The sequence below is a fragment of the Apis mellifera genome, linkage group LG2 (assembly GCF_003254395.2).
Source record: "Apis mellifera strain DH4 linkage group LG2, Amel_HAv3.1, whole genome shotgun sequence".
Taxonomy (NCBI): domain Eukaryota; kingdom Metazoa; phylum Arthropoda; class Insecta; order Hymenoptera; family Apidae; genus Apis; species Apis mellifera.
The window spans coordinates 3,730,927-3,744,613 of record NC_037639.1 but is presented as its reverse complement, the minus strand read 5'-3'; the positions used below and the strand labels follow the sequence as shown (position 1 = coordinate 3,744,613).

General features: G+C 29.5%; 1 protein-coding gene across 7 annotated transcripts in view; it reads right to left on the bottom strand.

Moving 5' to 3' along the window:
• nAChRa6 (nicotinic acetylcholine receptor alpha6 subunit) overlaps nt 1–13,687 on the bottom strand; it is a 349,900-nt gene that overhangs the window by 104,996 nt on the left and 231,217 nt on the right. For all 7 annotated transcript variants that reach the window (XM_026446378.1, XM_026446376.1, XM_026446377.1 and 4 more), the window contains 1 exon segment: nt 10,541–10,735. In XM_026446378.1, the coding sequence (XP_026302163.1) occupies nt 10,541–10,735 (195 nt within the window).

Here is a 13,687-nt window from a genome sequence, read left to right as displayed (position 1 = left end):
GGAATGAGGCCATTATATAACTTGTAACTAAAAATTTAATTGATTCATTAACCAAATGTGTCGAATTTGGAAGTGCAGTGCGTTAAATATTTCAATTCAATTTCTAAATAGCGATTCTCATATCATTCATATATTTTGATTATCAAATATTATAATTTGAAAATTCTAATTAAGAATTAGCCACATTCATTTTCACTCTCGTTTCATTCTGAGCAATAAAATCTTCCTGATTTCATTTCTGTTTAACAAATTATCCTTACAAAAATTTATTTATTTTATTCTAAAAAGAAAAAAATCTGTATATCTAAAATATCGAATATCTTAATTTAAAGATATATTCAAAGATTTTCTTTTTCTTTAGCTTATTATAAGAGATATTTCAAAATCTCTAAATTAAGAACTAGCTGGATATAAAATATCATATAAAACATTTCATATAAAATTCTAAAAATCTGAAAAAAATCTGCATTCTTAAAATCTTTAAGAAAAAATAACACAACATCAAATTCGCAAATTGTAAATTGAAATATCAAACGATACAAAGTAACTTATCTTTATATAAACTAAAGATACATTCACATCTTTAAGTTTCCCATACTACAACATAGCCCTCGAAATCTCCAAGAAGTTTCCCTCCACGTGAAAATTACAGTAGACGAGGGCAATTTTTAATAAGTTCCACCTCCAGGGCGACCGCACAGCTCTGACACACATAGTCTTGACAAACGAGCCACGGTTATGTTTTAATTGCACCATTTCTCAACTCTATACGATATATCTTGCTCTTTGCCGTGTCGCAACCTTTTGCAATCACGGACACCGGTACGTGTGCCACCGACACATTCCTCCGGTTCTCAAAGGGATTTGATTATGCAACGTTTCGCGTTTTGTCCCTACCTTCGGTATGGAAAGAGCTTTCAGGCCATTTTCCGCGCGTTCTTTTTTCGTCGCCTCCTTCTTTTTTCGAGAATTATGCACACATAGAAGCGTTTCTTTAATAAATTACGTCGCCACTTCAACGGATTTATTATCTTCGCTGAGAGATTTAGCAAGTTCGTGAAATGGAGGAATCAAGTTTGATTTATTTCTTCTTTTGCTTTTTTTTTTTTTTTTTTTTAGAGAATAGTTGTTTCTTGAAATTCGAAGTAATTTGAATAACGTTGGCCATTTATTTCGCTCGATAAGAAGAGATAATCTTAGTTTTTTTTTTCTATTCTTGATCAAATAACTAAAAAATTGAGACTATTCATAATTTTCAATATTTTTCGTGTAAAATTTGAAGAAGATTTGAATGAAATATATATAATTAATAATGAACATTACATAATAATAATAATTTATATATTATGGTGTATATTATTATTATTATACTCTCATGGCCAATTCTTTAGATATGAATCCAATTGAGAATATTAAAACAATTGATATAATAATAGATATAAACAAAGCACATAAATAAAGCTTTTTTTTATATATTATGAGCAAAACTATTTTAGATATAGATGTAAAATAAATAGAATTTCTGAATATCAAGAATATTATTATTATCATTATATAATTGTGCGTATAACACAATATCAATATTATCAATTATTTTCTTTTTATTATTGCTACTTTTAATCTTATACAATTCTTTATATGCATCCTGGAATTGTTTTATTTGTGATTTTTATTGTATATATTTATTGTATATGAAGTTTTCATTCTCATAATATAAATTGGAGGAAAGAACTTAGTAAGAAAGAATCTTCTTTGAAGATAAATTTAAGATTTAATTACAAAGACTTTTATTGGCATGAAGAAAGTTAAGATACTTAATTAAAATCAAACAGAAAACGAATTTAACTATCCTAGTAATTTCTTATCTTTACTTAAGTCTTTATACTAAGTCTTTCACTGTAATTTTCATATAATTCAATTGCTATTTTGCATATCTCATCTTTATATATATATTATCAGTTTGAATAAGCTAAGAGATATATTGTTTGTTTTAATATATTTCACAAAAATATATTTTATCCTAATTGCTATGCTATCCTATTTCTATGCGTTATATAACATTTGTTAAATTCAAAAATGAAAAATATAAAAAATATGATGAAAGTATTAAAAATAATATCATTTGCAATAATATTTCAATTTTGATCTAATAAAATATTTTGTTTTCTTTAAAGATATTACAATACAAACACATTATACAAATTTCTTCAAATTTCACTAAATTCTTTACAATCCTTTCTAAAAATTATCAAACTTATATCTCAATTTATAACATGACCTTTAAAAAATTTCAATTCAAATATAAATTTTCAACGTCATCGAACAACCGAATTCCAATATTATTTGCGTAATAGATACAAAACTACTCTCCAACCGACCGAAACCGTGGAATCTCGCGAGAATCTCATTGGCCAATACCAAAATCACGGAGAATACACGGACTGCATCCACCGTTCATTTCAAGCGTTCTTTGCCCGGTCCAATCCCATCGCGGAAATCGACAAGAAATTAGAGGATTGTAACATCGGCCCTCCCAGCATCCCCGATGCATGCAGATCCCACGACTATAATCGGAATTTCTAAGGAGAATCTTATTTCTGGACCGGTTTCGAGCGGAATCCATTTTACATCGAGTTCTGGCTAAGGCTACGGCGATGATGAAACTCGGATGGAATGGAATTTCTATGATATTATACTCTCGCTCCTTCGACTAATACCCTATAGCGCTCGAGCATTAGATAAGAATAGATCCACACCGGTCCAATATTCCGGATAACTTGATATTATCAACGATGTTTTGGAAATTCGATGAATTACGAGCGTTTCGGGAAATTCTATCTTCTGTCTATCTTGGTATCCCTGTTTGTATTTTTATCGATCAAGATTGTTCCGATATTCTATCCACCTATTCGATCATCGTGATGAACGAAAGTTTCTCTTACATAAGAAAATTCGTTGTATAAAGCATCAATAACTCTTTTCTCGATGTTCGAGATCTCTTTAAGTAAGTAAGATCAATCTCCAAGTTTTAAAATTTTGTCAAGTTTTAAATTTTATTTCGGAAATCTCTCTTACAACAAAATGATAAAATCATTTGTGAATATTTTAAAATTTTTGCAAAATTGAAACATATTTTCATTATGCTCTCTCTCTATATACATCTCTATTCCTTATTGCAATAAAAGAACATTCACAAGGAATTAATTATTATTCCTCAATCTAAAAAATCATCGTCATTCGTCAAACGAGAAGAAAGAAAATTTCTTCATCTCCTCCATAACTAATCCACGCGTGAACGCCTCGGATGAATCATCATGAGAGCAAGCCGTCTCTATATATATAATAATCGAGGGAGGCTGGTGAAACTTTCTCGATCGAGTAAAAATCACGCCACACACGGCGTGTCCATGTCCATCCCCAAAGGGATGTGGATGCGTCTCTGTTGTCGAGTGTTTTCCGGGGTGTGTGCGTGAAAATTATACGCTCACGGTATCCACGAGGGACACGCAGCATGCAGGCCACGTCCGTATTTGTATGTATACACGCTTGTGTACATAGCGGCAATTGTGCACGGGGAACAACCCGTTGTCGACGAGAGCTCGAATCCCTGCCAACATCGATCCTGTCGTTGCCCGCGATGGGTCCAATGGAAATTGAATTTCCCTCCCTCCTTCCGCGCACCGAAATTTCTGCTTTCTCAGAAATCCCTCCTTCCGCCTTCGCCACATCACTCCCCTGAGGGAGAGGCTTAAGTTCAGGGGGTTAAGCTATGGGGTTAAGGTGGTTCTCGATGATTATTTTCTTTTTTTTTTTTTTTGGTCTCGAGATGGTTTGGATTAGGAGTAATGTGTTGGGAATAATGTGTTGCGATTTTCACGGATTTTCAATTCGTGTATAAATAAGTGAAGATATTGCAGGATAGGAAGAGAATTGAGATTTTTAAATAATATTAATTGTAATTGTAAGTTTTAGAAATGAATTGGATTAAAACTTGTGCGTGGAAAAGTTATTTGAACTTATTGTGCAATTTAAATTATTTTATTAGGGAAACATCATTTTTCTTCTTCTATTTTTATTGATAAAAAATATTGGAAAAGTTGAGAAGAATTTTTCGATATTTTGTTGTTAAATAAAAGAAAAAAAAAGAAAGAAGATTTGTTATGGCTATCGAAGATTATTGTGTACTATTATTTTTTGTGTACAGATCTGTCGTATTCGCAGCACGGTTTGCAATAGATATTTTTTTTCGTATAAAGTTGAAGTTTACGAGCACACATAGTTTGACAAAAAAAAAAAAAAAAACAGAATTTGTTTATTTGCCAGTGAATTGAATTCTTGATCCTTTCGTTTTACATCGTGTTTTGTGTGTAACTAACTTCTCACAGACTTCTCTTCTCTTAAATAAAATTATATATTTTATTATTAATATTTTATTTATGTATTATTGTTATTTCACACAAAATAGATTTTTCAGATTTTTATTTCGATAGTCAAATTGAAACTGCATAAAAAGCTATCTTATCACGATTTAATAATAGCAACTGGTTTTCAAATAACATCATATCTTCCAATTTGAAAACGTTTCTTCTTTCAAATGAGGAGCAAATTTCAAATGGTGCAATTAATCCAAACAATGATGCACGTTTCCAACGTGTTTCCCGATATCAGAGCTTGCAAACACTTCAATCAATCCAAGACCACTGTTAATAATTCCACTGACAATCTACCATGCATTATGAAAGATCACGTTGGTAAGATTCACGTTTAGAGCGCGATAAACGAGGGAAACGTCTGGAAGTAATTCGCCATAAATCTATCAGAACTCCGGATTATTTCGTGTGAAAAGTGTTCCATTCGACGAGGCGAAGCTCCACGTCAATATTAAAGAGTTAAGAACGATCGTGCTCAACGAGTGGAATAAACGAACACAATCACGCGAGGCCATTGAAATAAACATATATATATATATATATATATATATATATGGAATGAAATCTGATTTAGTGTAGGTAGCCGGTCGTTCGGAATCGATATTTCTGGCGGATCGGTTTTTATTACGAGTCGATTCACTCGAAGACGTCTTTCGATTACGCGTCGAACGAAAAATAGTAAAACGATCATTTTCATTAAATCGTGCCGATCGTTCAAACGTTTTCTTTAAGGGAAACGAAACGACAAGAACGATTGCATGATGAAAAGGATATATATAGAGATTCTTTTTTTTAACGAAGTTAAGTAATTGGGATTGACGATTAAATGATTTGATTTGAGAAAGTTAAGTTGAAGTTGTTTAAATGAATTTAGAAGATACATATTTTACATATGGAAGATTGTAATAAATTATACTCTGTGTAAATTATTATCTTTTAATATAAAAATTTTCTTTCTTAATTAATCCTTAAAACTATTAAGTATATTTTTTGATACATTTTATCAAACGATAGATTATCATTTTCTTATTATTTTCTTAACAATATTAATTAAATATATATTAATATATATTATCTTGAATAGTTAAGAATACTTGACTTTGATACTTACAATCTTCGATGCAAAAATCATGGTTATTTTAATAAAATACTTTCTTTAAATTTTTTTTTAAAATTGTTCTTAAATATAAAAAACGAAATATTTATTGCCTTGATATATAATGTATGAAGTATTCTATATTTGTATTTTTGCAAAACTATTATGATTAAATTTCTTCCAAAAGATGTATGAAGAAACAATCTTTCTTTTTCATCCACTTTCATTAGTTTGAGCATATTCATAGATTAGCATACTTATTGAATATTGAATATTGAATATTATTGATTAACTTCATAAATATAAATACTTTTTATAATTAGTTTTTGATTAATAGAAATCATTTGAGATCTTGAAATCTCTACAACTTGCAGGACCAATATAAATTTCAAGGATTCGTTATTCGAAAAACAAGTATTTCTCTTTTAAAAGAGATTAGGGAATTTCCATTGTGTCGATTAATTTATGATGAAACATTTATATAAATATATTTCTATTAATAAATTTCAGAAAGTAATTGTATTGATGCTTTGATGAAACAATAATTATGATTTCTAAACTAAAAATGAATTTTGAAAGATTATTTCACTTTTTAAATTATTTTTGTTCCCCTATTTTTTTCCTTAACTTGTATTTTTTTATATTATATAGTTATTTGGAACATTATAGTATTATTTAATATATACCATAGAGTTTAAATGAACTATAATGACTGAAACTATAATACTAATAAAAAAGGAAATATAATATTCTGAATTCTTCATATTCTTTTATGTGCAAGTGCAGTTTCGTTTTCATGAGACAATATACATTTTAATATATGTTTAGGGCATATTTTATACGAAATTATGTAAGTTATACACAATAAATTGCGGTTTCCATTGCATATTAAATTTTTCCAATAAAATATTTAATTAATATTTTTCGATTAAAAATTTATTCCAATGAAACCCTTTATTTCGTTATAATGAAACAATATACAATTTTAAAATGTAAAATATATTATCATCTAATAAATATAAAATACTAATCTTTGATGATGATAAATGAAAATAAATATTGATCATGATTTATATGATAATAAGATAAGTTAGATAATAAAATGAGATTTAAAATATATAGATAAAATATGGATGTAGAAATTGTTTGTATACATTGCGGATATTATATGCAGATTTTCTGTTTACATTGTATATTGCATACCATATCTTATAGAATTTCTGGACTGTCCCTAGACTGTCATCCACAGACTTTATATGCAAACAGTTTAGAGACAGTACTTGTAAATCTCTACATGACTCAACACCTTAAAGTGCAGCACGAATTTTATTCATTTTACCCAGAACTTCACAGCATTGTCGCTTATTTTAGCCAGAAAATTTTACAATTACGGTATGCATACTTAAACAGTAACACAATCTAAATAATATATATAATATAATATAATATAATATAATATTATAGAAACGTGGATATTATGAATTAATCTTATCTGCTAATCCAGAACTTATATTATGAAAATATAAACAGGATTTCTTGATCTATAAAAAGCAATAAATTTGTCAATAATATTTTAATAAGAAATTTAATTTTATAAGCATTCAATAGATAAAGAAATGAATTATAAAGAAATAAATTCTAATTTTTTAATTTTACTTCCATATTCTAATTTCTTAATTAATATTGTTGAAATATAATTACGAATTTATCAATCCTCTATCTTCAAACAATTGTATATAAAGAAATCGATGAACTTTGTTCGAAGAAGGTGATTTTGAAACGGACAAACTCGGAAACCGCAATTTATTTCCAAACAATCTAATAATTAACCATGTGTCCACATGTGGCCGGGCCACAAAGCCATCCGCCGATCCCAGAAGGAATACCTCAAAGTCAATTGTTGCAACCTCATCAAGGATAGATAGGCAGCGGTCCAACTTCACCATGGCCGCGTATATAATGCACAATGTATTGTGCAGATTTTCCCCGCTGCAATTCGCGGGATGCAGCCGGGATCCAAAATTGAAATCACGCGACGCCCCCGATGGGAGTTAACGGAGATCGTGGCCGAGCATAAGGCGGCTCAAAATATCGATGGAGCCCCGGCCTTCCCATAGATATCGCCATTTTACGAGAGAGCCTTTTATCCACGCCATCGACGTCGAAAGAATACGAAAGGCAGCTAACTGATTTTTCCCGTAAAAATTCCGCAGGAGGGAATTTTTTTTCCTTCTTCTCTCAGGCACAATGGATTTATTTAATAAGTGATTATTAATGAAATATTCAAATAAGGAAACGTTCAAGTTATATTATTGAGGTGATAGGTGAAAATGGTTTATGTTACTTGATTTTAAAATACGTAATGTTTTTATAGTTAGAATTTTGAAAAATTGAAATTTCAAGAACTGTATAAATTGAGACAAAGATTAATTATGTAGATGTAGATGTAGTGTATGGATTAAAAGTAAGTCATTTAATCGAGCAATCAAAGTTATGACTCGATGAGTTGGTCCGTAAAAATATTATTCTGAGTAATTTAAAGGAAGAAACTATTGAATCACGTTGGAATGCGAATAAAAATTTTGTAATATCGGGTAATAATCATCTGGTTAGATGAAATCGCGCGTAACAGCAATTATCACTTGTTAAATTCTATAGAAATCGTTCGATCCTTAATTAGTGACGTGAAATATCAACGTTCTAGTAAAATCTTTTTAGCCTTTTGAATAATATCTATTCAAACTGTGTGTCTGTTACAATTATATAAAATATTTTTTATATTTTATTGAATAATTTTAAAATAAAAGCTATTCTATATTTTTATGTAAATAATATGTAAGATAATATGTATCTGATTTGGAGCATGTCACAAATTTTTGAACAAATTTAATAATTGATATATACAAATATTTTCTTACTATTCTATAGTTTTAATTTGTTGTTATTTATTGAATATCATCACAATATTTTCTCAAGAATATTTTAAAATTATTATATATAATTTTTATATTTATTTTAATGTACACACAAACTATTAGAAGATTAAACTGAATTTAAATATATTTAATGTAATTAATATGTGTTCCATTTTAAATAAAATAATACTTATTCAATTCATGAACAAAAAAATATTATCTTTTGAAAAATGAATACTATTAAAATTTAAATTTCAATAAACAATCTGATCACATGTTGATAATTGTTTTCCTTTTTCAATTATTATATTTTATTTTCATCATTAATAAAAAAAACCAATATCGTCTAATGAGTTAATAAAAAAAATTCTATACGTAATTGTACATCGTCATTAAATATTCGCTTTTATATGCTAAATCAATTGCCAAAAATTGCCACAGTATTGAATTTGAAACAATTAAAGAACATACAAGCGTGTCGCAAATTAAGGATTAAACGAAATATCATCAAATTCTTTTCATTTTTTCCCGTTTACTTTTGCTCTAAATACAATTGGAGTATAATTGTTGAAAAAAAAAATAAATAAATAAAACACGTTGCGTATTCTTGCAAATGAGAAAATACGTATACGAATTACACGTATAATCTCATTCAGGAAGAACGAAATATTAAATTTTCCATCTCGAGAATTAAATACAGGGAAATTCATAATGGAAATTTGTATATATCGCCAAATTTTCGTTCCACATATATATTTATTCCTTCGAATATTTATTAAAAAAATATCTCCAAATAAATCATTACGAGGATAATATCCTACGTGGAATATTTTGATCGAATTTATCCGACGTGTTCAAGATCACGATATCCCATTTAATTCTCCTTAAATTCGATATTCCCGAGTTTCATGGAAAAACACACGTGACAAAGAGTCTTGAAATAAATCTGCAAACAGATATATTAGACGACCTAAACGAAACTATCGTATACAAATACGCCCTATAACACGAGGCAATATTTCCATTCATAATCGAGAAGAAATAATAATTTTCGTTCACCGTCCGAACAAAAGCAATTATCTCGAAGCGTTAATCAAACCAGAGTTCGAAGATCGAGGAAGCTCAATACCAGGTCGATCTCATTAAAACACAAATGATTGATGAAACGAACCAGATGTTACGCAGAATCGATAATTCTCGACGCCGCCTGATTCTGATCGAGGAAGACAAGAATCGAAGAATGATACTTCAATATCACCTGTTTTCCTTTTGAGATTAAAAAAAAAAATCTCTAACTCGTCGAGAAGTATATATATATATTATCAAAAATTGTCATTGTCCATATTTTTGGAGAAAAAAAAAAAAAGAAATTCAAATATTTGTCGCAAAATTAAATTTTCTTTTGTCAACGATAAGTTTAAATTTTTATTATTTATATTTGATGGACGTAGACAATTTTGATATCAATCCAAATCTATCCAAATTCCACTGTAGCCTATCGCGTGACTCTTAGCGAATAAGAGACACGGAGGAATCGTTGGAAGCGCGAATAATTAAAGGGAGAGACGTCGTGAAAACGTGTATAATTATATATTCGCAATGTCGTCCGGCCGAATCGACGATTGATTTCGATTGAATCCTTAAAAAAGAAAAAAAAAAAAAAAAGAAAACACGATTTTTCCAAATATCTTTCACGGAACGCGAAGGAAACGCGGTATACAGCTCGATGGCGTTTCAGTGGCGATAGATAGATAGGCGGTCATCAACGTGATAAATATATCGTAGAAACATAATCCGACTAAAAATCAATCAAACAGATTGCAAGACTCCAAGTGTATGTGTAACACATACATACATATACAAAGAGAGATAGACAGATATAGAAAGAGAGATAGATAGAGAGATAGACAGACAGAGTATACATATCGTGTGTATAATGTGACAATTCGTGAAAAAGAATCAACGGAAGGAGAATAGAAAACTAAAAGAAAAAAAAAAAAAAGAAAAAAAAAGAGAAAAAAAGAGAGAGAGAAACAAGGTGTATTATTGTTTGGCTGGTGTGATACTTGGCAGGCAAGGCATGCTACGAGTTACGTTACCTAAGGTGAGCTTCTCCCCGGAATCTGGCGGAAGGGTGAACCCCAGGAGGGCCATGCTCGATATCAGCACGCACGGCACGATCAGGTTGAAAAAATAGTAGAGGGTCCTTCTACGGATCTGTATGGTGAATGTGACGTCGACGTAAGGCTCCGGACAGCATTGGTACGTTATCGTGTTCTTCTTGCCCGGCATTCCTGGAACATAAAGCGGAATTTAATTAGTAAATAAAAAACTGGGAATTGTTGTAACGATTGATTAAAAGAAACACGAATCTGAGACACGATTTATCGGTAATTTAATTAGGATATATTTATGACAGATTTTCGATTAAATTTAGTTGGTATGAAATGGATCAATAATATAAGATTGATTAGCAAGTTAATAATTAATAGTTTATATATTGTTAATTGTTATACATATGCTTATTCGATGCAGTTCGAAAAGAATTTTAAAATACATCAATAGATCATAGAATTTTAATTTTTCTCATATGAATTCTATAAATTTAATAGTACCTTGATATGATATTGTGATAAAATTTTAAGTGGCAAGTTTATGGAAAAGATCTCGGAATTGTATATTTCAATATACAATCGTACGGTATTGCATCATTAGATAGACAGAATCGTTGAATCGTTTGGAACGAAGCTTAGGGAGAAATTCAAATCATCCGCTACACACCTCTCTTGTTCCCGTTCATGCAACGCGCCGCTTTTGACCGCGTGTGAAAGTGAGTTTGGCGACTGTTGCACGCCACGGTGTAATTTGGCACGGTGCAAATTCCGATAGGAGTTTAAACACCCGTTGCGGGCCGAATACGGTAATTGTGTTAAGTGCTTACCCTTGGGAGATGCGTGTTTCACTGGTTTCGACAATAGATAGGAAATCGATATGAATTTTACGCCAGTCTTTTTCAACAATACGCAGTTTCGTGCTATTCTTTTATGATAAAAAAGGAGAAAAGTTTTATTGTTTTAATGATTCGAGCAAATTGTTTGGATTTAAAAGTATCAAAGTAAACAATATTTCTATATAATTGATCATTTATTCACGAAGGAAATACCAAACGTATTAATTAATAATTTTAAATTTGAATACAAATATTAATAACTTTGATTGATAATATGAATAATAGTTTCAAAGTATCAAAATAAATAATATTTTTTTAAATTGATCATTATTAATTAATAATTTTAAATTTGAATGCACAATGCATATCAAATATTAATAACTAACTCTGATTATATCATAATATGAATAGTAGTTTCAAAATAAACAATATTTCTTTAAATTGATCATTCATTACTTCATGAAGGAAATATCAATCAATTAATAATTTTAAGTTTGAATGCACAATGCACAAATATTAATCACTGATACTCTGATTGATAATATGAATAGTAGTTTCAAAGTATCAAAATAAACAATATTTCTTTAAATTGATCATTCATTACTTCACGAAGGAAACATCAATTGTATTAATTAATAATTTTAAGTTTGAATGCACAAATATTAATAATTCTGATTAGTAATATGAATAGTATCAAAGTATCAAAATAAATAATATTTTTTTAAATTGATCATTATTAATTAATAATTTTAAAATTGAATGCACAATGCATATCAAATATTGATAACTAACACTTTGATTGATAATATGAATAGTAGTTTCAAAATAAACAATATTTCTTTAAATTGATCATTTATTACTTCATGAAGGAAATATCAATCAATTAATAATTTTAAGTTTGAATGCACAATGCACAAATATTAATAACTCTGATTAATAATATGAATAATAGTTTCAAAATATCAAAATAAATAATATTTTTTTAAATTGATCATTTCCAAAAGAAATATAATAATTATTAATTAATAATTTTAAATTTGAATGTATAATGCATATCAAATATTGATAACCTACACTCTGATTGAATAGTATGATATGAATAGTAGTTTCAAAGTATCAAAATAAACAATATTTCTTTGAATTAATCATTCATTATTTCACGAAGGAAATATTGATAATCAAATATTGATAACACTCTGATAATATGAATAGTGATCACTCATTTTCGATATCCTCAGTTTCGAAAAAAATGCACAATAATGTTAACTTTATATTCGAGATAAATCTTCGTGCTTCTCCCGAAGAAAATCAAGATTATGAACGATACAACGAATCTCTAATCGTAAACGGAAAGAACAAATTGGGGAAGCATGTGTAATTAACTTTCGACCTCTAATTTTGATCAAGCTGACTGTGGCGCGCGGATTACATGGCTCGCTAATTTCGCGAGCAACGTGCATCGCGCGCATGACACGAACTCTCAGACTAATTTCGAATTACGAGGGGGAAGTATGCATCGTTGGGGGTAGCCGAGCATAGTCATAACTAGGAAAATACGAGCACGATGCCTCGTGACTTTTGTTTAACTGTTTTCACGAGACGACTACACCTGTTAGAGATCTTACAATGTCGTTATTTCGTAAATGAAATTATTGACAAGCGCTTTCGTTAATGAAACGAATGCATTCTTTAAATCTTAAAGATCAGTGTATAGATGAAATTGTTTAAATTAGAAAACTTTTACGAAAACTTGGAATCGTTATAACTGCAAGGATAATGATATCGTAAAATATTATGTATTTATTTTTTCGAGACGATAAACGTTAAATTTTTCTCATCAAGTCATCGATTATGTCTATAAAGTTGTTTGACTTTCATAAAACAAGTACTTCCAATCCAAAGTATCCTACTTTATGCGTACATTTCCAAAGTGTAATTTCACTTCCTTGTTCGAAATAAAGAAGTTTAATATTGATTGAAATAACATACGTGCACAGATATCATAAAATTTAATAAAACATCAAAGAGCGAATTCATGTGCTCGATAGATATTGAAAGAGTCTTTTAATTATCTTTAATCAACTAATACGATTTAACCTGACGATTCAAGGATAAGAAAAGGAGGACGTTTCACTTGTTGCTGCATCTTTGAAACATCTTTTTCCTAGCGTTTATACAAGGAGAAGGCTAATATCCCACATGATTCTAATCGTAAAACGGAAGTAGCATCTGCCCTTATTGTGCAAATGTGCAATTTTAATTATTTCGTTGCACGCGCTTCTCTGTGGGACCGTAG